The following is a 26142-nucleotide window of genomic DNA, read 5'->3' as shown; positions in this document are numbered from 1 at the left end:
ATACCATAGACATAGAATACTGAAGACCAACCAGTATACTGCACAAGAATGCCAGCTAAAGGCATTGCAATTACAGCTCCAGCATATGAACCTAAAATAAAAGGAAGAATGGGAGATAGGTAAGTGAAAGAAATAGAAATTCTTGACTTCATCTCATGTCTCTTGGTAGGCTCTCACAAACACTCTTGCACACTCAGGTGCATGTACACTCATACCTCTCTATCTCCAAATACATATATATGTCTATATATATAGCCAGTGACACAGGACCACATAAGCAGATGTGACCTACTTATCCCAAGACGCAAAAGATATCTAAAAATACTAACACTATAATAAAAAAATAAATTTAAAAAGACTATTACAAAAATTATTCATGAATATATTTGAAAACTTAGATAAAATGGATGAACTAGAAAAACACAAAACACAGAGGAAACAGAGGATTTAAGGAGACCAATAAGAATTAAAGAAATTGAAATGGTGGTCAAAAACCTTTCCTCATGTACATACACACACACACCCTCCAAATGATTTTAGAGGTGAGCTTTATCCTTTATCAAGTTGTTCCTGAACTTTTACCCACCATAACTGTCTGCATGTAGGACTCACCGCAAAAGGAAGTGGTTGCCAATCTACTCCTCTCTAGAGGAGGAGCCCATTTACTCCATATCCCATGACATGCTGGGTAGGTGACACCCTGTGATGGGGAAGATGTATATCACCATTAAAGGGTCACTGAAAAACAAGCACATTCCCTTCTCTGACGTTGTCTCCTCAGAATGGGCCCAAGGCATTAGGAAAAACTGCTACTCATAGATCTTTGCTAATTCCCTGAAATTCCACTTAAAAAACTTTCAGCCCACATCGGGTAAGACATGGCTTCTTTTTAGTGACCTGTCCAAATTCTCCGCACCCTTTGAGTCTTCCTTCTACCTCAGTTCCCTTCTGATGAAGGCAAAAGAAATGACCCTCTATTACTCCATTCATCTGGAACTCTGAATAGTTTGAGAAATGTGGGAGGCCTTTTTGTGAGGCATTAAACACAGTGATTCCCAAATATAAGGAATCCATACAGAGGAAGCTAAAGCTAGATCCTTGAAGCTCACACTTCCCAAAAGTAGTGTCTAGAACATAAGACTTTTAAAATAACTACTCATTTTATACATTTTTATCCTACCAATCTTCTCTTTCTTTTTGGAGAGAAAGGAGAATGTTTTCAGTGCCTAACACTTTATCTGATTTATCTACTCCCACTATATTCCAGGAGAAGAGAAGGGCAATAGGTAGGCCAATCTGAAGTTTTTAAAAGTCAATCATTAGAGTTACATTCCCAAAGAATATAGTCAATGAAATATTTTAGTGAAAACTCAAATCATGACTCAAGTCCAACAAGGATTTGGTATAAATCTCCCAGAAAGTATTAATTCAGGGTTATCACCAGCAAAGGACAGACTCAAAAATTTTCCTTACAGCACATTAACCAAAGTGCCTGTTCTTCTCCGCGCCCCCCCACCCCGCACCAGTCAAATAGTCATTAAACATTTCTTTAATACCACTTAATTCTAGAGAAGGGGAGGCAAGTGGTCACAGTCGTACGTTAGCATTAATTAAACACAAAATATCTGTATGTCTAAATTTTCCAATTTTTGAAGCCTAGTATGTAGACACAACCTTATAAAATGTTTATTTGTAGATCAAGTCCAAGATAATCTGCTGGTTCTGATTAACACGCCCATCTTAAGATGGCGCCCGCCTGGGGTTCCATACCTCAACAAGCCCCTGCAGTATCCGGACAAAGATGACGCACCCATAATGCACTCTGGCTGCTGATGGGATTAGCATATTCAGAGTAGATGTAAGAAGTATGGCAGCTCCAAAAACCCTGAAAAAGAGCAGGAGTTAACGGCTCTAAATTTCTCAGGTCAAGTTAAAGGCAATTTTAAGGTAGGTTTTTTGTTTTGTTTTTTTTTTTTTTTTTTTTTTTTCCTGAAAGAAATATATTCTGTACTTGATGAGTTAGCTACTACAAATAGATACTTGGACTACCTTGAAATGTTACATTATTGAGGCACAAGAAATAAAAGATTCAATAAATCCAGTTATATGTACTTATATTTATTTTCTTCATAGATCTAATTACAAATTGCAAATATTAGGACACCTGGGTGGCTCAGTTAAGACTCTGCCTTCTGCTCAGGTCATGATCTCAGGGTCCTGGGATTCAGTCCAGGGAGCCTGCTTCTCCCTCTCCCTGCCACTCCTCCTGGCTTGAGCTCTGTGTCTGTCTCTGACAAACAAATAAATAAATAATATCTTAAACAAACAAAAAACAAATTGCAAATATTTATCAAATCATTGTTGATGGTTTGGGTTGATATCTCAGTCTGCAACGTAAGCTGTTTTGGGGCGAGACCTTGTTTTTCAAGTCTGTTATACCCCTAATACAGCACAGTGCCTGACACATAGCACATATTCACTGAAAAGTTGTCAAAAAAAAATAACAAACGCCTGAATGGAGTTATATCTCACATTATACAACTGTTTGCGACTTCCCTAGAAGCTGCATGTACATAAAAATCTAATGAATGCAATTACATTTTAAATGCCCCAAGAAATCTCATGATCAGATCCGACAGCACAAGTATTGGTAATGAAAATAACTATTACTTAATATATATTTTTTAATTTCCTTTTTGTATATGTGAGTGGGGGTATTGTCTGAGGCACATCTCTAGCTGCACACATACACACAACAATTCAGAAAAGAATTGCTGAAAATACAGTGCTCATACCTTCCTCTACCTGTAAGCAAAAATTCCACTTTGTTCTTAAAAAAATCTTCCATAATGTTCATACTAAGTAAGGAAAATATTCCCTTTAGGGAAGTTTAGGAACTTTAGAAATACCGTCTTGTGGAGAAGTTTGGGGACACACTATCTCTAATGAGCTAAGCTGTGTGTCCTCTGCATGTTTTCTCCAGCTGAACATTGAGCCTTGAATTCAGTAAAGATTGTTGCCTCACAGAAGCTCCGATTCTTCCAGCGGGTCCATTTAAGCGTAAGAGTTAAAGACTGAAGTTTCTGAAAGGGGCCTTGATTGTTATTTTTGTTTTTAAGATTTTATTTATTTATTTGACAGAGAGAGAGATCACAAGTAGGCAGAGACGCAGGCAGAGAGAGAGGGGGAAGCAGGCTCCCTGCTGAACAGAGAGCCTAATGCTGGGCTCTATCCCAGGACCCTGAGACCATGACCTGAGCCGAAGGCAGAGGCTTTAACCCATTGAGCCACCCAGGCGCCCCGGGGTCTTGATCATTATTAATCACCTACAGAAATCTGAGAAATGACTGTGAAGGGCTGAAGGGGATCAGCTGTTTTTCTATGAATCATAGACCAGGTCAAATTCTTTTGTTTACTTGATGTAACCCAATATCCGCCTGTCCTCAGTGGCTTCTCACCACTGAGGTCGACGCTCAGGAGGTAAATATCCTGTTCCATTCTGCCTCTGTGCTGTTTGCTGAATAGGTATCTTTAGGCTTGAGTCAAAGAATAACCTATTTCCTAAATGTGTCGCAAAATAGAAACTTCCAATTTCTAAAAATGATTACTCCCATTACGACGCCACACACCCAGTGACGTTCACTTTTTTTCAGAAAAAGAAAGGCAAAGTTCCATAACCTGTCTTTATAAATAAGAACACAAGATTGTTATAAAAATTGACCTAAAATGCATTTTTATGAATCATTACTTCTACGTCGAAAGAATTTTCACCTCTCTTAAAAATGCAATCTGAATGTTCTTGTACGCAAACCCCAGGACATTTTGGAGGTCTCCTTTAATAGGAGAAAGTGTATGGGGCATGTTTCCTGGAGCTAGTGGTGAATGGTGCACGTTCCCAAAGCTGGTGAGATGAACATATGTTTCTACTGTTCTGCAAGTGCAGTGTTACCTGTGTAACAGAGTGGATGAAAGCAGGAAGGGCAAATGACATTGAAGTTTTGGTCGTATGGGTAGGCTGCCTGGGTACTGCCAAACTCGTGCTGACTGCATTTTCTGTCGATGAATCCCATGTTGTTAATGGGATCCTCGATAAGAAAAGACACTGACTCTGCTTCAGGCTTTAAGCATAATGAGAACCAGAGCTACATAATGCTATAGGATTTTTGAAAGTGTTTATATGAGGTATGCGCCCGCTCCATTTAGCCCTTCAGAAGAATCCCTATAAACTGTTGTCCATGAACCAGCTGCATCAGAATTCCCTGTAGAGCTTATTAACAATGCAGATTTTTCACACCAGAGGTCCAAATCAGACTGTGCAGGAGTGAAGTCTGAAAATCTGTGTTTTAATAAGAAACCCAGGTGATAATTTTGCAGGCTCAGATTTGAGGAAAAAAAAAAAAAAACAACCATAAGGTTTATATCTAGTTTTATCTAATACGTGTGTCTTCTTTTATAATTTCTTATAAGTATGATGCATGACATTTATTTTCTATGAATATAACTTTCAACCATCACTTTCTCTGAAGGGTTTTAAATAGTGCATCTGCCAGAGGGAGATGAATTTTACTCATTCTGCAGCTCCAGGCTTCTCAACCTCTACTCAACTTTATTTCAGGATGGCTAATTCTTGGTTGTGGGTTGTTGTCCTGGGCATTGTACATCTAGAGGCTTTTCCATGTTAGAAGCCAGTAGCATTTGCCCCCTAGTTGTAACAACCAAAAACATCCACAAAAATTGCGAAAGGTCCCTTGGGCGACAAAAATCACCCACCAGTAGAACTGAATCAATTATAAACTGTTCATTGAGCGCCCACTAGAGTTAGACCTCAATCTAATAAGTGCTTCTTCAACTTGCTAGACCCCATGCTAACAGCTCACATGCCATAAAATCCACAACCACTTCACAACCCAGCGAGATGGATATGATTCATACATCCATTTCATAGATGAAGAAACTAAGCCTGAGATAAGTGAAAACACTTGCACAAGTTGTTCTTCAGTTCCAAGTAGAAGAACCCTGGTTCAAATCTAACTCCAAAGCCAGTGGGGTTTACTACTAGGGTTTTCATCTGATTATGCACAAATGCAGTTAGTAATATGTTTCAGGATTCTAACTTTAAATTTAAATAATAGCCCTCACAGAGCTATTTGAACTCACCCTACTATTGCTGAAAGAAAACACCAATAGATCCGTTTCAAAGTTCATTTTCCACTCTTGCTCTGGATGGTGTTTCTAATTATATAATCTTGTGACATATCGAAATGCTTCCTACTTTTAAGTTCTTAAATTCTTTTAATTATCTCTTTTTTCATTATTAGTTGCTATTGGATCATAAAAACGCATTGGCTTTTTTTCTATTTAAAAATGAAATCCCTCAGACTTTTCAGAACTTCATCTTCTTTTTAAAATTTCGTATCATTGTTATCCAACTCAATACCCAGATAATTAAAATTCTGATTATCCAATTCTTGTCCAGTATGGGAAGCCTTCACACTTTCTCTTGCTGTGCTACACACAGCCAAAATTAAAACAGCCACTTCATTCAACATTCATTTATGCATTCACACTCCAACTCTTTGTGAGACTATATTTAGAGTAGGATACGGTGCTGAGGAGGAAAAGGGAGCTAAAACTTACCAAGCGCTTACTATACACACTCCACCTACATTAATTCATGTAATCCTCACAGCTACTCTCTGAGCCACACAGTCATCTCTGTGTACAAATAGGAAACTGGAGACAATGATTGTGCAAGACAAAAGCAAGAAGTAAAGCGGAAACTGGAATCCAGGGCTCTCAGACATGAAAATCAGGGCTCTTTCACTGGTATGATGCTATTAGGCACTCAGGAGAAAGATAAAGATGGTCCTGGGTGTAGTAGGAGAAAGGAAGGCAGAGACAAGTACCATGAGACAACTTAAGCCAAAGGTCATAACTCCTGTTATGAAATGAAATGAAAAGCCAGAGAAAGGATTATGAATTATGAATTATGAAATGAAAAGCCAGAGAAGGGATTCCATCCCATTCCAGCTGGGATGACCAAGAAGCAAGCCCGTCACAGGGATACTCTCACATTGGGTCTTGGAAGATGAACGTTAAAAAAAAAAAGAAAAAATAAGGAAGAAGTTTCAAAAAGAGGAAATGGATCAGCAAAGGTTCAGAAATGGAAGGAATTTCATTCTATATTAGAGACTAGGTCAGTATTTAAAATGCCTGGACATGGTGGTACCTGGTACCCTGAGTAAGAGAAGTAGGCCATTGAGAGTGAGATTATGAACAAGGAAGATGTGAGGAGGGTGTGAGGAAATACAGATTAAACAAGGAGGGGAGGAGCAGAGTCTGTAATTTCGTGGCATCCTGGAGACGATGCAACTTGGAGTGATTGTAGAGGGTAAACAATGATGAAGCCCTTAAGATGAAGTAATCACAAAGCTTACTAGAATTAAGGGGAGAGGGGTCTAGGAGCCCAGGGAGACAGAAAGTGATCAGGATCCATGTAAATTTTGGTGAGATGCTGGCTTTCAGATGAGCAAGGCACCAAAGTCACTAATGGTGGTCAAGGTGGGGGAAGTGACATAAATATGGTACAGAAATTTGTATAAGACCATTGTTTCATCACTCAATAACTGTGTGACTGGAAAGTTAGTTAACTTCTCTAGGCTTCTGATTCCTTGCCTAGAAAAAGGGCAGAGCCATGTAATGATCAAGAGTCTAAGGCTAGGCTGCTTGGCTTTTAAGTTCATTTCTGTTATCTATTACTTGAGTGATTTCAAGCAGTTATTTAACTAACCATGCTTCATTCCTTGTCTGCAAAATGGGGCTATTAGCAAAACCCATGTGTTATTATAAGTAAAGCATCTAGAAGATTGCCTGGGATAGCCTAAGCATTTAAAGGGTGTTAGGATCTGTACAATGGTGCTATTCATCTATTACACATCATAGGATTGCTGTGAGACTAAAAATGATGCACTTCAAAGGCACCTGGCACATAAAAATAAATCCATAAATGTGAGTCAGTCAAGTAGCAATAATAATAAATCGCCAATGGTTATTGAATTGTTAGCATATGTCAGTCACTGTTCTAGATTCTCATTTTAAGTTAATAATAGTAGCAGCATGCAGCTACTGCTGTCCTTATTTCATAGGTAGAATAACTAAGTGCAAGTGAGTTTAAATAGCTTGCTACAGTCACATGGATACTAAGTGGAGAATTGTGGTTTGTATTGACTTGGTCTGGTTATAGATCCTAGATGCTTATCTGCTAAGCTCTACTCTACTGTAATGACAGCAGAACTAGTACTCATACAGTGCCATCAGCAACAGGTAAAAATGGCAACCATTTGGGAAGACAAAAACATGTTGAATAATTGATGATAGCAGCAATGAGGAGTAAAAAAAAAAAAAAAAAGGATCCTTCTCCTGTTCTAGGTTTCAAAGTAGTTGAATTGTGAAGCTTATACTGGGAGAGTTTTATCTTTTTATGAGCAAAGTCTAGCTTTCAAAAGAGAAATGGAAGAAATCAAACTAAGTATGGAATACAAGTTCTAGAATATAACATAGTTCAGCACAGGGATTTTCAGATTTCATCATTCACAATCATCATCTGCAGGGGCTTGCTCAAACACAGATTGCTGGGCGCCAGAGCTTCATGCTCAGGAGGGTTGTGTGGGGCCTGGGAATATGCATTTCTCACTAGTTTCCAGATGATGCTGATATTACTTTTTCTGACTTGGGAATCTTTGGTTTAGCAGTACTATGCTAGATACTCCCCCACGACATCACAGAAAGGACAGATCTGGGGCAGGACTGGGGACAACCCTAAAATGGACAGTGGTAGACATAGCTGGAAAAGGGGATTTACCTTTATTTATAGAAGGGAAGGGGAAGAATGGAATGGAAACGCCTGCTAAAAGGCGCAATATCCCTTACAAAGCACAAATTATAATTAGATGGTTGGATAAAGATCCAAAGTGAGGTTCTCTGGCCTAATTTCGACTGCCCTCCCTGGCCAGATTGCCTGAGCAGCTGCCATATTTCTCCTGGGGACATATAAACAGCATACTATAATATTAAGACTAAAAGTTGTGGTTACGGTATGTTAATTCAAATTCCAGCGCTAATTTCTTTCTAAGTATAATGTTGGGCAAGTTGTTATTACTTAAATTCTCTAAGCCTTACTTTTTTTCCATTTGTAAAATGGAAATAATAAGTTTTCATACTTCAAAGGACTATCATGAAGATTAAATGAATCAGTTATGAAAGGGACAGTGCCTGGTTCTTAGTAAGTGTTTTCGGCTATCCTTATACAGGAATTTCCCAACAGTCATTAGAGTTTTCAGAGAATTCTTACTCTTTGCCCTTTTGTTTTCCCAGCATGCTTTTGCCCCGGTTAAATAGTATTGCTTCTTTTTTTTTTAAATTTATTTATTATTTGACTGACAGAGATCACAAATAGGCTGAGGGGCAGGCAGAGAGAGAGAGAGGAGGAAGCAGGCTCCCTGCTGAGCAGAGAGCCCGATGCAGGTCTCGATCCCAGGACCCTGGGATCACGACCTGAGCTAAAGGCAGAGGCTTTAACCCACTGAGCCACCTAGGCCCCCCAATAGTATTGCTTCTATAACAACAGATTCAGAGTTGTTCATGTCATCTTGAAATTCTAGCAGCTTAGGGGCACCTGGGTGGCTCAGTCAGTTAAGCTTCTGGCTTTGGCTCATGTCATGACCCCAGGGTTCCTGGATCCAGCCCTATGTTCCTGTTCTGTGAGGAGTCCGCTTGTCCCTCTCTCTCTGCCCTTACCCCCAATGTGTGTTCTCTCTCACTCGGTCTCTCAAATAAATAAATAACAATCTTAGAAAAAAAAAAAAAAAGAAATTCTATCAGTGTAAAGTGCATGAAGACATAGAGTAAAAATTCTATGTCCCATTCTGAAGGCATACTGAGTGTACTGAATTGCATCAGGCTCTCAATCTGTGCCTCCACAAGCCATCTAAAATATCTGGCAGGAAACAAAAGATTTTTTTAAAAATGTACAGCCTTGTCCAAATGAATTATGTGTGTCTTGGTGTTTGGTACACCGCCACCCTTATCCCTAATACCTACCCACCACACACACACACACACACACACACACACACACACACACACACACTCACACACCTCTTTTATTGGCCAATCTTTTCTCTCAGATATCCCTCAAGCAACCGTAGATTACTTTTATAAGACTTAATTCAAGGGCACATTTCCCCCTACCCCCCAGCATGATTTGTGGGGAACACAGTCCAGGTCTTTATTTCACTTCTTCAAACCCCATGATGCTTACAGAATGTCTTATAGGTGATATGCTCTTAAGAAATGACCACCCAGGGGCATCTGGGTGGCTTGGTCAATTAAGCGTCTGCCTTCAGCTCAGGTCATGATCTCGGGGTCCTGGGATCGAGTCCTGCATCAGGCTCTCTTCTCAGCAAAGAGTCTGCTTCTCCCTCTCCTGCTCTCCCTGCTTGTGTGTGTCCTCTCTCTCTCTCTTTCTCTGTCTGTCAAATAAATAAATAAAATCCTTAAAAAAATGACCTCCCAGTTACTTTTGTATGAAGACTTTAGGGCAGTTTAACTTCCCTTCCTGAGGTAGATGTGGGTGATAACAGATCTTTCTTCTTCGAGCCTTTATTATCCCAATATCCTTTTCAATCAATTGACCATTTCCTTGTTCTTGCACTTTTAGTGGGGATGAACTACGTTCTGGGTATCCTAATAATCCTGGGTAGCTGAGTTACTCTCATAAAATAACTGGAGGATGGCAGCTATAGACCAGGATGTAGAATATTCCTGTGAATAAATCCTCACTTGAGAGAGTTGCTGAGTTCAAGTACTTGGCCTGGTCTGACCTCATCCTTGCCTTCCCAACAACACTACAGAATCTCTGAAAACCCACCGCCATCACCGTCTCTGTTTATTCCAGCATCCTCATCAGCCTTTGAAACCACGGTCTCTAAAGCTCTGCATTCAAAATTAAATTAGGTGGTAATGCTTCAGAGATGACATATTGTCCTCTGAAAGAATCCCACCATTTATCAATTTTTAATGTCGTCATCATGTATATCATATTACGCTTGACAGTCATTAGTTTTGTTTGGCCTGATGTCAACAACAACAAACAAACAAACAAACAAAAGACAGACATAAGCATTGAATATATTTTTGATTATCTAGGTAGAAGGAAATAGATTATATACTAAAAAACATTTACAGTTCTTGTGAGTTTCATTATCTCTAGCACTGGTTCCAACATTGACACATAATTGCATTTCATAGCACTGTAGCTCTGAAAGCAATCTCCACATAATAGGTTTCCAAGTTTATCCTGATTAGAAGGCTTGTCTAAAAACCAAAATCATGGAAAAAATATTATAAATTATTCTACATTCATGTTCTTTCCTCTGAGCCTAGCCCAGCACTAATTAATATGTGAAATTTTTAAGGGATTGTAAAATAAATATTCTAAAGAACACAGAGAAAGTTATTTTATAGGAGAAATGTGTTTAGTAAAGAAGCACATCCTTTGAAATCAGACCTACTGGGGTTGATAGCCCAGCTCTTCCTCTTATCAGCTAGTGATCGTTGGGGAAATAGGTACTATTTTTTTTGTTCAGTTTTCTCATCAGTAAAACAAGTGCTAAGAATGTCTGCCTTACAGAGTCTCTATAAGGAAGAAAGATGATGGCTATACATAAAAAGTTTTGCAATACATGTATTTACTATTGTATTCAATTCTAATTTCATCTGCTTCCTGAAATGGGGAACTAAGGCAATTAAGCAAACAATTTATAACTCGTATCCTCTCTCTGTCTTCCCACCCCAGTACAAATGTACTGTTTAGGGAGAGGTAGAAATGTTATCCCTGAATGATCTACTTTACGTTGATTGAAAAGCTTTTCTGATACTCATCCCTCTCCATTGTGCCTGGTTAGAGCCGCGCTTCTGGGTTTCCATTCAGTAGAGCTGGCTTTGTTTTCCCCCGTTTTAATCTAAAAGCTAGATTTCTAGACTCTTCTTAACTACAGGGAAGGAGAATACTGTCCTTTATTCCATCATATAAATTAAGCGACCTTGTTACTGCTTGACTTAAGTAGGCCTAAGAAGAACATCTATGCTGCTTTTTAGGTTCATTTTTACAATTTTTTTTTTCTTTTGAAATTTCATTGTGGGTTTTCTCAGGTACATTTTCTATGTTTTTCAATAGGTAAAATGTTAAGTTTAATGACCTATTAAATAATGTAGTTTATTTGAGAATATTTTCATGAATGTCAATTATAGAATAGCAATTTAAGACTAGTCAATATAAGTAACCAATTACATGTTTGAAAAAATAAGCTGATTTCTGATTTATATTCTGGGTTTTGTTTTTTTGTTTGCTCGCTTTATAATCTGTGTCAGTTAAGAAGCTCACTTATGGTCTGATCCACCACTTATTCCAAGTAAAGGTGAATAATGTATAGGTAAATAAAGAACTATTATTCAAAAAAACACATTTTCTTGGGGTGCCTGGGTGGCTCAGTGGGTTAAGCCTCTGCCTTCGGCTCAGGTCATGATCTCAGGGTTCTGGGATCGAGCCCCATGTCAGGCTCCCTGCTCAGGGGGAGCCTGCGTCCCCCCTCTCCCTTTCTGCCTCTCTGCCTACTTGTGATCCCTCTCTCTGTCAAATAAATAAGTAAAATCTTTAAAAAAAAAAACACATTTTCTAGAAACAAATTTTCCCAAGTAAATATTTGTCTATTTTTAATACACACACACACACACACACACACACACATATATATATTTTACTTTCTCAGTTGTGAATCTAAGTTTTCTATAATCCCAGGCACTATTTATATCAATATAGGTAATATCAGGCAATATATTCATATCAGTATGACCCATAAAAATAAAACATCACTGAAAATACTAACAAATTACACAAAATTTTTCAGCAATAAACTTAACTAAACCATTCCTTTCACTGAACAATTAATTAAGCCATCATAAAGTTATTAGATAAATAAATATCACCAAGCTTGAAGTTTCATAGAGCACGTTGCATCTCAACTAGCATGATAGTTCATTTCGCCTCAAGTCCTTCTCCTTGTATAATTGGCAGCTAAAGTTCTACGTGAAAAACCCATGCTTGTGAATATAAGTCAGAGATGGGTGTTAGTAAATGAGCCAAGGGAAAAAAAAAAGGCAAAGAAACATGCAAAGTGAATGTGAAAAATCTTAACATTTCAAATGCCTTAAGAACAGAATTAGAAACTGATGGGTGCTCTCCATTCTTCAAAGGACATCATAATCTCTGTGAAATAAAATAAGGTCCATTTGCTTATTAAGATTGCTTTTCAAAATGATAAACCACTTGAAAGCTACTTAAAATTGTTGTTTTCCTCATGTTTTCCCCTGCAACAAATGACATATTAAAGTGAATTCAATTTGCTTATTTTTAAGTTAAAACACACACTATCTCTCTCTCTTCTTTGTCTTCCATTGTGAAATGATTATGTTCTCTTACACAGAATGACTTTAAGGACACGGGTGTGTAAACATGTGTGTGTGTGTGCGTGTGTGTGTGCATGTGTGTGTGTGTGAGTGAGTGCAGTAGGAGGCTCCATATTACTAAACAGATTCTCAAAATTGAGAAGCATGCAGTGTCCCTGTTTGGAAAAGCAAATGCAATTGCTGAAAACCTGCCTCACCCCTGCCTGATGATTAACGTCCCGTGTGCTCCAGGGTGAGTTAGCTGTGAAATTCTCAGTCCCATTATTTCTCTATGACCCACGGCCACAAACACCCCCAGCTACCAAGCCCACCCCAAAAGGATTTGCCTGGTAGAGGTGACAGGAACACTGGTGACTTGTCACTTCTACAGATGATATCCATTTTCCCCAAATCGATCAATCCATTTCCATTTGGACAGTGGCTTGTCACTTAACAGGGAACTAGTGTTCCTCACCCCAGGTGTGGCACTAATCCTGTCCAAGAGGGTCTGTAGGAATAGACTGATTCAGGCTGCTTAATCTATTTAATCTAATCAAATCAGGGCCCAGGCGCCTCCCTTTGTCACATCTGACGCACCATTCCCGTATTTAAAAAGGAATACACAAGCACAAGCCAGCCCTCTGGGTCCCTTGGTACATCATTAAGTTGTAAAAATGACTTCATCACTCATGACAGAGAAATTGGACAGCCCCAACAGTGGCATATGGCAGCGGGACAATCATTCCACCAGCTGCCCACCTGACTCTCTCCTCCCTCAAAATCACGGCCCTCCCCTCCAGAGGCTGCCTCTGCACTGCGGTAGTTGGCTGTGGCAGCCACAGGGGAAGCCAGAACTAGTAAAGGGCGAGAGGAGAAGAGAATCGAAGGAAAGAGGAGCTCGTGTCAGCAAACCACGTGCAAGCCCTTAGGGACCCCCTCCCTCTCTCTCTCTCTCTCTCTCTCTCTCTCTCTCTCGATCCATTTATTCATCTTGTGGAGAGGCATTTTCTTTTGTCAGAAAAAGGAAGTCTCTTCTGCTTTGTCCCTACAGAGCCCACAATGGGAAGGCAGTGAGATGCTAGAGGAGTGAAACACAGTCACCTCTGGCCCTAACGGACTGGATGGTGATAAACCATTTCCACCACAGCAGGATAGTGGTCGCTTGCCACAGCTTTATGTTCATAGTCAGAATTATTTTCTCCTACAAAAGGAATTTGCAAATGTTTCTCACTGGAAGGGCTAAGGAATCCCTCCAATGTAGATGTTGCAAGGTTAGTAGAGAGGAAAAAAAAAGTGAGTGACAGATAGATAGATAGATGATAGATAGATAGATAATGTTTGCATATGTGTTTGGTAATGACACTTAAGAATTAATTTCCAGTGCTTATTCCAGTAAATAAAGCACATCTTCATTGTTTTATTTCTGTGAAGGAAAAAGAATAACATTGGTAAAATTGTCCCTTCCTGGGCTTAAAATATGAAGATGTTATGTTCAAAGTATCTTCATTCTTCTCTTTCTGAAAATCCCTTTCACAAGAGAATTTTTCAGAATCAGGCAAGCCAGAATATTTACCTAAAGTATAGCAAATTTCATTTTTATAAATGCAAGTTCACATGAGTTAACAGTTTTAAAATCCAGGCATTTGAATTTGTTGATTTTTAAGTATAAACTGCTCTCTCTTTCATAACAGTGGTATGAATTGAGTTGTAGCCATCAAAATCCCAAGGAAAAAATCTCTTCTTTTTTTTTTTACCCCAACCACCTCCTCCCCCCAGAACTCTCACCCCCTTGCCCAGTGGTGCTCAATGATTGCAGAAACCCACATACTACCAAAGTGCTAGGTACAGAGAAAAAGTTCTAAATGCCATTATTTTCTCCTATAGAAAATCACATTATTTGTCTAAGCCATTATCAAGTTTAGGTTTTTGTCTCTTGCAGAGAAAAGAACAGAATCATTCATGCTATATAGCCAAATTGTTTGGGAGTCCATACACACACACAAAAATACAGTATGTTTCTCCTGCCACCAAAGCCTAAGACTCCCTTGGGCCAGCCTAAGGCTTCTCTTTCTAATTCTTGGATTTCTCTCCTGGATTTGGGGCATGATAGATTGTAGGCACTCATTGAGAGAGCAGATGGCTTTATGGGGAAGTACATGGTATCAAGCAGAGATGCTAAATTTCAGCGTAGAGATAGCTTGAGGTCATGCTTGCTGGCCACCTGAGTTTTAGTCCCAATCTCTTTGTGATCTGGGGCAAGGCACCACCTCCCTGATTCTCTATTTCCTTCCCTGGTCTCTAAGTGAGAAGATTGGATTAGATGAGCCTCTAACATTAGTTCTTTCTGTTAGCTGAAGTTCGCTGCGTGTTACAAACAGGATCCTCAATATCTTATTCAAATAAAGAACTATTTTTTTCTTTAGCAAAAGCCAAGATAGAAACCCAAGAAATACCTGGAAAGACAAAACGTTGCACCAGGAATTAAACCCTTTTTAAATAAAAAAGAGGAGTAGGAGGAAATAAACTGTAACTTTATACAGAGAGGTCTAACCTCAGACTTAAATGGAATTCTCTAAGTGTTTTTACCATACCAGACTAGAATTCAAGACTGAATGCACTGAATTACTAGCACTCTCTATCCCTCGGCTAAAAAGCTTTCCTAAGACAGTCCTTCAAATGAGACTTAAGGCATTTTCAGTGGACAATATTTTAGCTGGAATAATGTGTATGGGAAAATAATTTTAATAAAGCTAGAAATCTGACGGGTGGAAAGATGCATTTTCATCACAATAGAAATAATCCTTTTGCATTACTAATACTTAAGACAAATTTAAACATAAATAATACAGACTGGCCTTAAGATATTACTTATTCTTTCATTTTTTCTGAAGTTAGAGCTTTATTAATAATAAATGATAATAGGGGTGCCTGGGTGGCTCAGTGGGTTAAAGCCTCTGCCTTCCACTCAGGTCATGATCCCAGGGTCCTGGGCTCTCTGCTCAGCAGGGAGCCTGCTTCCTCCTCTCTCTCTGCCTGCCTCTCTGCCTACTGGTGATCTCTGTCTGTCAAATAAATAAATAAAATCTTTTAAAAAAATAATAATAATAAATGATAACAGCCAACATCTAATGAGGGCCAGGCACTTCTAAGAACCTTACACGTATTCTTTATTTAGCTGTCATGATACTCATATCAAGTAGGTACTTTGATTAGTCCCCTTTTACAGAAATATAAACTGAAGTTCAGAAGAGTTAAGTAATATTTTATGTTATTCATTTACTAAGTAGTACCTTTAGGAGTCTGAACCTACATGGTTTGTCTTTAGAACCTGTATCTTAACCACTCTGCCATACTGCTTTTTTTTTTTTTTTTTAAAGCCCAGACACTTTCACTTTATTTATTCAACAGATATCTGTCTTGGGCCATAGGGATGCTAGGGATAGAGCAGTGAGAACAACGTGGATACAATTGCTTGCTTCCATGGAGCTTACACTTTATTGGACAAAACAAAAAGATAAATAAGTAAAATACTGGTAGGACAGCTGACCATAGGTGCCATGTAAAAAAACTAAATCACCATTGGCAGATCAAGAAGATAGGAGGAGGATTGGAAAAATTTTTAAATAAGGTTCATACATTATTGCCCTCTAGAAAGAAGGAAGATAATATTGTCCAGGGTGAAGATCATATTGTCCGTTGAAAACATAACGTTGACCAACTATTTGATAAATCTGACCATCCTTGATTATGTCCTTTGCAAAAATTCTGTTGTTTTTCCTGTTAAGTACTTGCCCAGGTTCTTAATCAGTCAAAATGCAAGATAAAAATAATCCTTACCAAGTCCACATTTGTAATGATCTGGATTAATGTAAGCCCCGTGTCTTGTACTGTTTAGAGGCAACATTAAGTTCCCCCAACACACTGTTATCACTATAGTAAATATGTCCTCATCTAGAAAAACTGCAGATTTTGTAAGGAATCTTCCTTGGATTCCTCACCCCAAAGCCCTCCAGGGAGATGACTAAATTCTCCTGTCAAGGAGGTGCTATAGCCCTTTAAGAAAAGACAAAGGAAAAAATGATGCAAAAGTCCTCCCCCAGGACTGAGATTTCTCTTCTCTAGCTTTTTTTCTCAATGAGGAAGAAAGCAAGAATACTTAGAATCTGACCAGAAAAAGGACCAAGATTCTGTATTCTGACCAAGGGTGCAGCTGCCTTTGCTTAAAGCATAAAATGGAGAAGCCACATCATTGCTGTTGGTTTTCCATTGAGAAATTTGCCAGGAGGCATATCCAGGAGCCCTTCTCTCTAGGGGAGCAGTGTTCACACACCTCAGTTCCTCTACTCCAGTTCCACCTGTAACTGTGATGGCAAACCCTTTGCAAAGTGAGCTTTTACACCTAGAAGGAAAGGAATCTGTCCCCAGTATCCCACTCAAGGGAAATCTTGTTCTACTATTAGATGATTTATAGGGAGAAGTTTATTTGAATAGGCATACAATATTTGTAGGTGGAAAACTTGTCTTGCTGTATTGTTTTTTCTGTTTCTGAAAAAGGGTCATACTAGGAAATGTACATCTTTCCAACCAATTCTAAATCTCTCAGATTTTGTGTTAATAAAAAAGTTCTAAGATAAAATTCTATGTAGCTTATATATAGGATTATTTGAACATTTATCAACATGTTAACAATAAGGTCTCTGTGTGATTAATTTATGGTTTTTATTATATCTTCTTTTTTGTATATTTTTCTTAGGATACAATACTTCATCATCAGAAAAGGGAATGTTGTACATTTTTTAAACCTGTTTTCACAGGAGGCTTCAACTATTTGTAACATTATGTTATATCTTTTAAGTGAGACAAAGATGTCAAAACCCAAAGATCTGATAAGGTAGTTAGTCTTTATCTTCTATTATGTTGGTCATATTTTACAATAAATTTTAGCTTTCTCAGTCTTGGAGAGCACACGACATTGAAAACATTATGAAGATATTAAGTTTCTCTTCCTTGAATAGCCATACAAAGGTAAGGTGACTTGAGATCCAAATGTGACTTCTAAAGTTCACAATTTTTTCCTTTAAAAAAAATCTACCAAATAAATTAGAACCTGAGTTAGCTTGAGTCTTCACTAAACATAACAAAATGATAGTATAGAAATGAGTGAGATTGCTTTTTTTTTTTTTTTTTTAACCAGGAAAACCTGTTTATTGACCTCCCAGTGTTACAAAGAGGGAAAGCTGGGGCATCCCTGGTGTTTTTTCCTGGCAGGAAAATGTTAGCATTTTAACAATTGGCAAGCTGAAGGTTTTGATTCTGAAAAAACCTTAAAGGCACAGCCATTATTGTTACATTTCACATTATTTTGAGTTTCTTGTATCATTGTTGTTTTTTTGTGAATTATTGGTTGTTTTCCCCCTGAAGTGAAAATATTTCACAAACGTGTGTTTGGACTATCTTTCTAGGAAGCTTATTTTGACTTAGAAAAAAAAAATTTTGAGGAGAAAAAAAAGATTCGAGACATTCTGACTAAGGGATCCAAAAATGTAATATGTTCATTACCAGTACTATTTAAGGAAATATTTTCTTTAATTTGATTTATCCCATCCATAGAATTGGGTTTTCTAGATAGTTAATGATTTTCATTTTAAAATGGTTCTTTTTTTTTAAAAGAATAGTTTGTCTCCTATTGGGTCTGAGTACTAACCATCATGATGTCAGGGTAAAGATGATATTGAAAAGGCACTATTCCTAAACTTTTACTCTCTTCTTTTGAAGGGCTGCCCACAAATCCTGGCCCAAGCAATTGTGAAGACTAAAATAAATTTGCTAGAATTCTTCCGGAGGCTTTGCTGGGGACAGAAAAATCTTGGGCAGGAAGTCACCTCTGGTGAATGGGATCTTAGGTGACAAAAGCCACTGGAAGAGGCCTCCTAGGAGATTTTATTGAGAAATGAGAAGGAACCAGTTTGCGAAAGCAAAAGCAAAGAGGGGATCAAGACTAGAGCATGCCCAGCTCAAGATATCTTCCCCCAGAAAATCTAACTTTGGATGGGGGGAAGGGAAGGGGAAGTCAAAGATACAAAATCTGAGGAAAGACCTGAAGTCTTTTGGGGGGTGGTCTCTATGAAGCAACACTTGAAAAGGTGAGTGCCAGAGTTCCTTCTCAGTTTTATAATTCAGCCTTGAGAATGTATTTAGTTTTATTTAGCTTAATATACACAATGAAGCAGATAAAGCTGCCTCTTACCCTGCAGTGGTGAGGCTGTGCTCCTAAACATACCCACCCCATCAGTCTTTATGCCCCATACTTAGGGGTGTCTCTGCAGGTGACCCCAGTGGCATCCCCGGAGGTGGCTCTAGGACCTGGGCTGCAGTCCCCGCTGCTAGCTGGAAGCCTCAGGACTCAGCTGAGCTCAGTCCCCACCCCCGCCCCTACTCACTGGCGCTCATTAACAGGTGGAATCGCACCCCGGGCGCCTGAAGTCCCGCCTGCCTCCATAGAGACAAATCCTTCAGACCCAGAGCACCATCTGGGCGGCTCCGCGGCCCGGCGTTCGATGCGCCCTGCGGGGAGGTCAGCACCAAAGGGACCGGGGCACGCGAGGGGGCGCACTGGCGAGAGTGCAGCACGTGTCGCTACCCCGCTAACCACACACACACACACACACACACACACACACACACGCACACACACACACACACGCACACACACACACACACGCACACATAGTGCGTCCCCGTCCCCTTTGTGCACCCAGCGGCTTAGTCCCGGCTCGGGCCACTCCTCTCCCGGTCTCAGTTCCTACCAAGCCTTAAGGCATGTCGACCATGTAAAGTTGGCTCAGCCATAACAGAGAGGAAGCGGCAACCAGCGCCCAGCCTGGCGAGCCCAAATCCTCTTGGGTGCCGAATTCTGGAAGGAGGCACCAGCAGTTCCAGCCCTGAGAGCGGAGGTGCCCGGGAACCAGGAGACCTCACGCAGGAGTTCCAATCCCGCAGGGCTATCGTCCCTGCCCCCAGCCTCTGATGCCCCTTCGGAGGCACAAGACCCCCAGCCCTGGGGGCGCGTTACCTGTTGGCGGCCAGCCGAGACGCGATGTAGCCGCCCGGAATCTGGGTGATGATGTAGCCCCAAAAGAAAGAACCGTGGATCATCCCCACGGTTTCTGGGTCCCAGTTGAATTTGGCTTTCTGTGGGAGTAGGGGAGAAAGAACGGGGTGGAGGGAAAGAGTAGAGTCAGTGTTTGGGCTGCAAACTCACGTTCAGGAGCCCTCAACCCCCGGGGCACTCCCTGAATTCTGGAGGTGGAGGTGGCTGAATTTTCGTTTTCTGACAAAATTGAATGTATACCTTCTTCTAGAGAAGAGATGCTTCTTTTTAACGGAAAAACTGTGCTCATTTTAAATGTATTGCCATTAATGGCGAAGCTGGGCGCCTTGGGTTTGCTCCCCGATTACAGTCAGGCAGGTCTGATCCCCTCGATGACTGAGGACTCCTCTGAGCTCCAGTTTTGGAAATTAGAACTCTCCACGGAGAGTTTCCATTTGCTGGCTGGAGATAGCGACCCCTGAGCGGGGTCCGTTTAGCTAACACCAGTCAGTACTAATGCGGTAGTGGGGTCGCTTTCAGAATGAGATCCAACCTCGGGAATTCTGACGAAGGAAAGTGGGGCACTTGGGACGGAAGGTGAGGAGGTTGGAGGAGCCAGAGGAAAGGGTGGTCCCTGCAAAATAGGGATGGGCGTAGGCCAGAAAGATTTGGAGTAGCCTTGGGAGTTGGTGGGGGGTTGGGTTGGCCAGTGGAGAGGAGAATTTGTTCGGGAGGGTCTTAAGAGCTGGGGAGGGTTGTGTCTGAAGGTCAAGGCCTAGCTCCGCCCTAGCTATCCTAGGCAGCCCTACAAGGTGAACCTTAAAGTAAATATCTGCATCTGAAAGGCAAAGGAGTGCTAATCCCGCCAGGGGCACTGAGGATCCGTTTTCTCCTTTTGAATAATTTTGAAACCGAACGCACTTTGCAGGGTCTCCCGGAATCCCCCGGGCCAAGCAGCATTCACCGCTTCTCCTGCATAGTCGGTTCCCGAATTTTCTCCTCCCAACCCTTGCTTACGGTCGCTCAGATCCCCGACCAGGAAGTCTATACCACGGGTTTCGGTGACTTTGACGTTGACCCTCCTTTCCCTGGGCGTCACCCCAACACATTCACAAGATTACGGGACTGAATTCCCTGTGACCTCGAGGCACTCCGAGCGGCGGCTCGTCTCCACCAGTTAAGTGGACAGTTCCTAAAGGCCCTTCCGCAGAAAGTGCCGACATGCCCACAGTTTATTTGATTTCGGTTTTGTTTCATTTTTATTATTAAGAATGCTTGGCAGGAATTGGAGGGAACCAGGGGGACATTATCACTGATACGCAGCCCTACTCTTCAGAGTTTATATATATATATATATATATATATATATATATATATATATATATATATATATATTTCGATTTAGATTTAACGGACATTATGCAACTTCTCGTATGAAGTCACTCCACAAAAATCAAGTGAGCTAGATGCTATTTTCCACTTTGCAGGTGAGAAAAGGAAGGCCCTGAGAGCAGGAACGAAAGGGGAGGTAATACTGCTACCGCGGGTCTACTCCTGTTTTAGAATGGCAGTGCTAGCAGGGGGCTGAGCGAGCATCCAGGCTTCCTCGTTCACTGGGGGGAAATGGAGCTCAAACAGGTGATGTGGCTTTGCGAACCCACACGGCCAGCGGCTGCCCACCTCCTTGATGACCTTGCCCCCGCGGTGGATGGTGCTGTTGTTGACCATGTCCACGATGGCCACGCCCAGGTTGCAGCGGATGCCGAAGGAGATGCAGAAGCCCAGGCCGCTCATGATGGCGATGATGTAGCGACGCGGCAGGCCAAAGCAGGTGCAGTCGCAGAGTGGAGCCTTCTTCTCTGGCACCTCCAGGGGCTTCCCATCCTCCGTCAGCTCGATGGTCTCCCCGGTGTCTTGCTTCTTCTCCAGTACCCTGAGCGGTAGAGCGGGGGGCCGGGGGAAGGCAAAGACGCGGCCTGTTAGGCACCCCCGACACCCGCCCAACCCAATTCCCAGGACCCGTCAGGGCTGGAGGGAGGGGCGCTGACACGTTCGACTACTTCTGGAGTTAGGGTGCTAGGGCGCCACCAGGCTTTGGGACCTCCCCGGCTCTCCAGGCTCCTGCCAGTCCTCCTCCCTGCGATAGCATCTCTTCAACTTTAATACAGTCTGGCCGGGGGCATCCAGCCCCCATTCCCTCGGGATCCATCCTGCAGCACCTAGATTCACTGACACCGGCCGTTTGGGCCTTTCTCGCTGGGTCTGTAGCTTAGGAGGGAATGGGACACCGGAGCCGCGCCTGGTCCGCACCCATGTCGATTCCTCCTGTCCACCCTGCTTTACCAGCAGCGACGGGCAGTTACCCAGCCACCCAGCCTCCTGGGGCCCGCCTCTGCAGGCCAGCCCAGCTCAGTCCTGCACCCGGGCTACCCCTTCCTTCCCAGCCAAGTTGAAGCTTTCTGGGTTAAGGATGCGCGATCCGGTCCCCCAGCTGAGCTCGGCGACCCGAGGGACTAAGGCCTCTCCAGACCGGTGCCCACGCGGAGGTCCGTGAAAGCTGTCAGAGAGTGTCACACGCGCATTCTACTGCCCATTCCTCCAGTCCCGGGCTGCTAGTTCAACGTTTACTCCCCTGTCAAATATCTTACTTTCTTTTCCTTGTTAATTCGAGTTTGAAACAAAGGCCTCCGCAGCATATGGCCGACACTTAAGCTTCCCACTGCCAGAACATGAATAATTAATTATTCACAATCTTGCGTCATTACTATCTCGGTTACAAACACTGAAAAATGTCACGGGCAGATTTCCAAAGACGTAAAATGCAACTCCCAGATACACAAACGTGCCCCAAATCAACTCTGGTAAGATATTCCACACCAATGGAGATCTCATTTATGCTTTGTTTGGTGTTTTTTAATTTGCCTTGTATTTCACAAGATTTCACAGGTCTAATTCAGTTCCTTTTAGGTTTTTGTCCTTGAGGGAAGGGGGCAGGGAGAAGGGGAAAGCAGGGTGATGGCATGGTTTTACTAAAAACTGAGGGTGTTGTTCTAGCCCACAAGATATCTGTGATATGTCTATTTTAAAAAGAAGAAAAAAAGAATGAATGTGAACAGTAGAATCACTGTGGACCCTTGAGATGGATAATTTCGATATTTAAACAAAGAACTTCTCTGTTTGCAATTTACAGGTGTGTTTTAATCCACCATGTGGTTTATTTTTCTGTGTGCCCATTTAAATTATATATTCACACACAATTATTTTCACACACATGAGAGTAAAGCGAATGAAATGTGAAGATCAATTCCAAGAGTGCACAGGTTGGGAGCTGACTATCAAGCAATTTGAGGCTACCAGAACACAACGTTAGACTTCCAAATTCTACAAAATATCACCTGGAGAATAGGTCACGAAGACTTTTGCAACTATGTAAATGCTTATTTTTAAAGTTCAATCCCACCGTGAGAACATATGGCAGATTATTTATTCTTGGAGAAAAAAATAATGTAACTAATGTGATTTTTTTTTATATTGGCTTTAGCTGATACATGCAAAGTTGGACTATGCACCTGAACTCCCTACCTGATGATGGCAATTGAGCTGGGAAAGAACAGCTCTTTCCAGGACAGCTGCGGACTGCAGGGCCCTTGCGGTATCTACTGCCGCATAGGTGCATGATGGTGCCTACACGAAGCCCACCAGAGCCAAAGAGATTTGGAAAATCAGGAAGTGCATTGGTCATTTTCTTTACATTTTCTATACGTTTCTAAAGAATTCAATTTCCCAAATGTGAAAATTAGCATTGTCTTGGAACCATTTATCCTTCTGTTTCTGCCCTCTCTTCTTGATTTTGTTCATATTATTAAGAAAAGTGTATTCATGCAATATTCTTTAAAGGTGTAAAAATTCAGTATAATTAGTACCTTGACTACAGGGAGAAAAACAAAATTAAATCATTTCTAATACTCGAAGTCATTTTGCGGGTTATTATAATGGCTTTTCTTATGAACACTGTGACATTTGCCATGCAAGAAATAGACTTCTGGGAGAAGTCAAATAATTAAAATACATATACATTGTTTGGGTTCTGAGAGACGAGCTGCTTTAGCTATTAATTATTGATATATTTTGATTCTTCTTCCTTCAGCACATGAGGAAGATTCCACTGGGAGATCCTCTACTTGAGTGGTTTTGAAACTGAGATCTAAATTTCCTTCTGCCATTACTCTTTGGAATTTCTTGGTTAATTTTTTGAGGGTTGTATTTTTAAAATTCATTTGTCTGCATCAAAGGAATTTAATTTGTTGTGATTATAAACACCAAAACACAGATTCTCTGAACAGGTGCTGGTCATTTCTCAATTGTACAGAGGATAAATCCTGGGTAGGAAAGGATGAAAATCTGCAGGTACCAAAACAAAAAACACACACACAAAGCAGACAGGTTCATTTAGTGCAACATTCCTGAATTAATAAGCAGGTTTCCAGAGCAGCCCCGCTTAAGCAGTGAGCAACAACAACAACAAAAAAAGACTTCCTGATCATATTACAATCTCTCAAAGCAACCAGGGTTTACAGAAATAGCTTTGTAGATTTTTTTCATGCTGAGCCCCAGGCAAACATGGGTTTGCTTTCTCTTACCTGTAGATCTGGCCAAGGGATTTTCCAGCAAAATTCTTTAGCCCCTCTTTTCCTGGGGTCAAAATCCTTTGTTTTACCGACTCCATTCTTGCAAAGACTGGTGTTGGCTCTTGCCAGATTTAAATAGTGGTGGCTATGAAAGGCGAGAGTTGCGCATATTGTCTTAATCGCTGACGGTAGTTGTGGGCTTTTTCTTCTCAGCAGAACGGTATTGGTGTGCCTCCAGCAAGAGTGTGAGTGAGAGAGGGGAGGGAGTGAGAAAGAGAATACAACAGAATAGCTGCATGCAACCCACGGGTTTCCTAATAGGAGAGTTGGTAGACACAATCAGAAAGTCTCATTGGAAGGGGAGGATCCGGTGGCAAAGGGCGCACGCAGTGCCATGGTATTTGGGCGGGTGCAGATGAGTCCTTGTCCTGGAAGTCAGTGCACTGAAAAACAATGCAAATTCCGGGTTTTGAAAACCTTATTGCTGTCAAATCTTCTGGCTTTTAAACGGAGGAGCAGAAATATCACAGAACCTTTGTGTAAAAGCAAAGTCAGAAGAATAGTATTTTTTTTTTTTTAATGGTGTCTTTGCTGTAGGGAGCAGAGCACCTCCAAAACTCATGGGAGCATCTGAGGTCTCAGGTGAGCAATGCTGCTGTTAGTTTTTCCTCCTTGCCTGTGATCTCCTTTCCTCACGCCGGCGCAACTCTGCTCTGCGGTAGTGTCGAATTAAGATGGAGAAAGCTTGCTGCTCTTTGAGGACGTGAGTAAATAACAGATACACAGTTCTGATTTGGGCAGCGTCAGGAAAGATTTCTTCAGCGCTGCTGACAGCGCCCGTTAGGGCGCGTCTCGGCAGAATTGTTCAGCACCACGGACAGAGTAAGTTTCCGGAAAACGGAAAGCTGCTTTTGGCTGGCCAGGTCGCCAACTTTCTAAGGGAGCTGGGTGGATCGCCCTGACCAAGAACCACTCTGGGAGTCTTCAGGATTGGATGCTATGGAAACCAAGTGAAAATATGTCATCATCGCCAGAGTTTGCAGAGAGAATGGTGCATTTGACTCTTCAAAGGAGGAAGACTTCATTAAAAATTGACAAGTTACTTCTAGTTTCTTACATTTTGCCCAGTGCACTACCGCCAGCTCTGACAGTGTTGCAGGGAAGGAAGCTTACAACATATTTCATTTATGTTTCTGGAATTCTGGGGCACTTGGTCTCCCTGGGATATAAAACATTTGTACACAGAATGTATAATTATATTGTTCATGTGTTTTGTTTTAATTTCTGATAAAAAGGAAAAAAGGAGTGAAGGAGGGAGAGAGGGAGGGAGGGAGAGAGGAGGAAGGAAGGAAGGAAGGAAGGAAGAAAGGAAGGAAAGAGAGAGAAAGAACGAGAGAGAGAGAGAAAGGAGGAGGGTAAGAAGGGAAGGAGAAAAGGGAGAGAAAGAGAAAGAAAAGATGAGTTGCAACCTCAGTGCCCTTGGTTAAATAAAATACAGCTAGTTTAATATAAATTCCTCAGAATTTTATGATTCTTCATTTAACTGATTTACAGCACACTATGGAAATGTCAATATACCGAGAAAATTTGTGGCTATATCTTGTGCTTGTTAACAAATTATGAGTAATGATATTTTCAAGATTTATTTGAAATCACTTATATTCCTTTAAAATGTGACTTTTTTGTACCATCTTCCCCTAAAGCAGAATTCTAGAGAGACATTCATATAAGACTTTTGTTATCACATACATAGATATAGCATCAATGAATCTATTTCACTAAGCAAAGCAAGAAAGCTATGCTAGCTTAATGTTAATTATTAATGCATTTAACATGAATCACAAACCTCTTAGATGCCATTCAGCCAAGTGATTACAAAACTGATTGCCCTTGAGCCACATTATGAAGGTCAAAATCTTT

General features: G+C 41.0%; 1 protein-coding gene across 1 annotated transcript in view; it reads right to left on the bottom strand.

Moving 5' to 3' along the window:
* Positions 1-24933, bottom strand: part of SLC17A6 (solute carrier family 17 member 6) — a 40340-nt gene extending 15407 nt beyond the window's left edge. Inside the window, exons 1-6 of the mRNA XM_047692018.1 lie at positions 24235-24933; positions 21275-21527; positions 19577-19695; positions 1771-1885; positions 613-700; positions 5-91 (exon numbers count right to left, since the gene is read on the bottom strand). Of these exons, the coding sequence (XP_047547974.1) occupies positions 5-91; positions 613-700; positions 1771-1885; positions 19577-19695; positions 21275-21527; positions 24235-24320 (748 nt within the window). The 5' untranslated portion in view covers positions 24321-24933. The remainder of the gene's footprint in view (positions 1-4; positions 92-612; positions 701-1770; positions 1886-19576; positions 19696-21274; positions 21528-24234) is intronic.
* Positions 24934-26142: the final 1209 nt, after the last annotated feature.

The sequence above is a fragment of the Lutra lutra genome, chromosome 10, assembly GCF_902655055.1.
Source record: "Lutra lutra chromosome 10, mLutLut1.2, whole genome shotgun sequence".
Lineage (NCBI taxonomy): Eukaryota > Metazoa > Chordata > Mammalia > Carnivora > Mustelidae > Lutra > Lutra lutra.
This window is presented reverse-complemented; position numbering and strand designations above follow the sequence as displayed.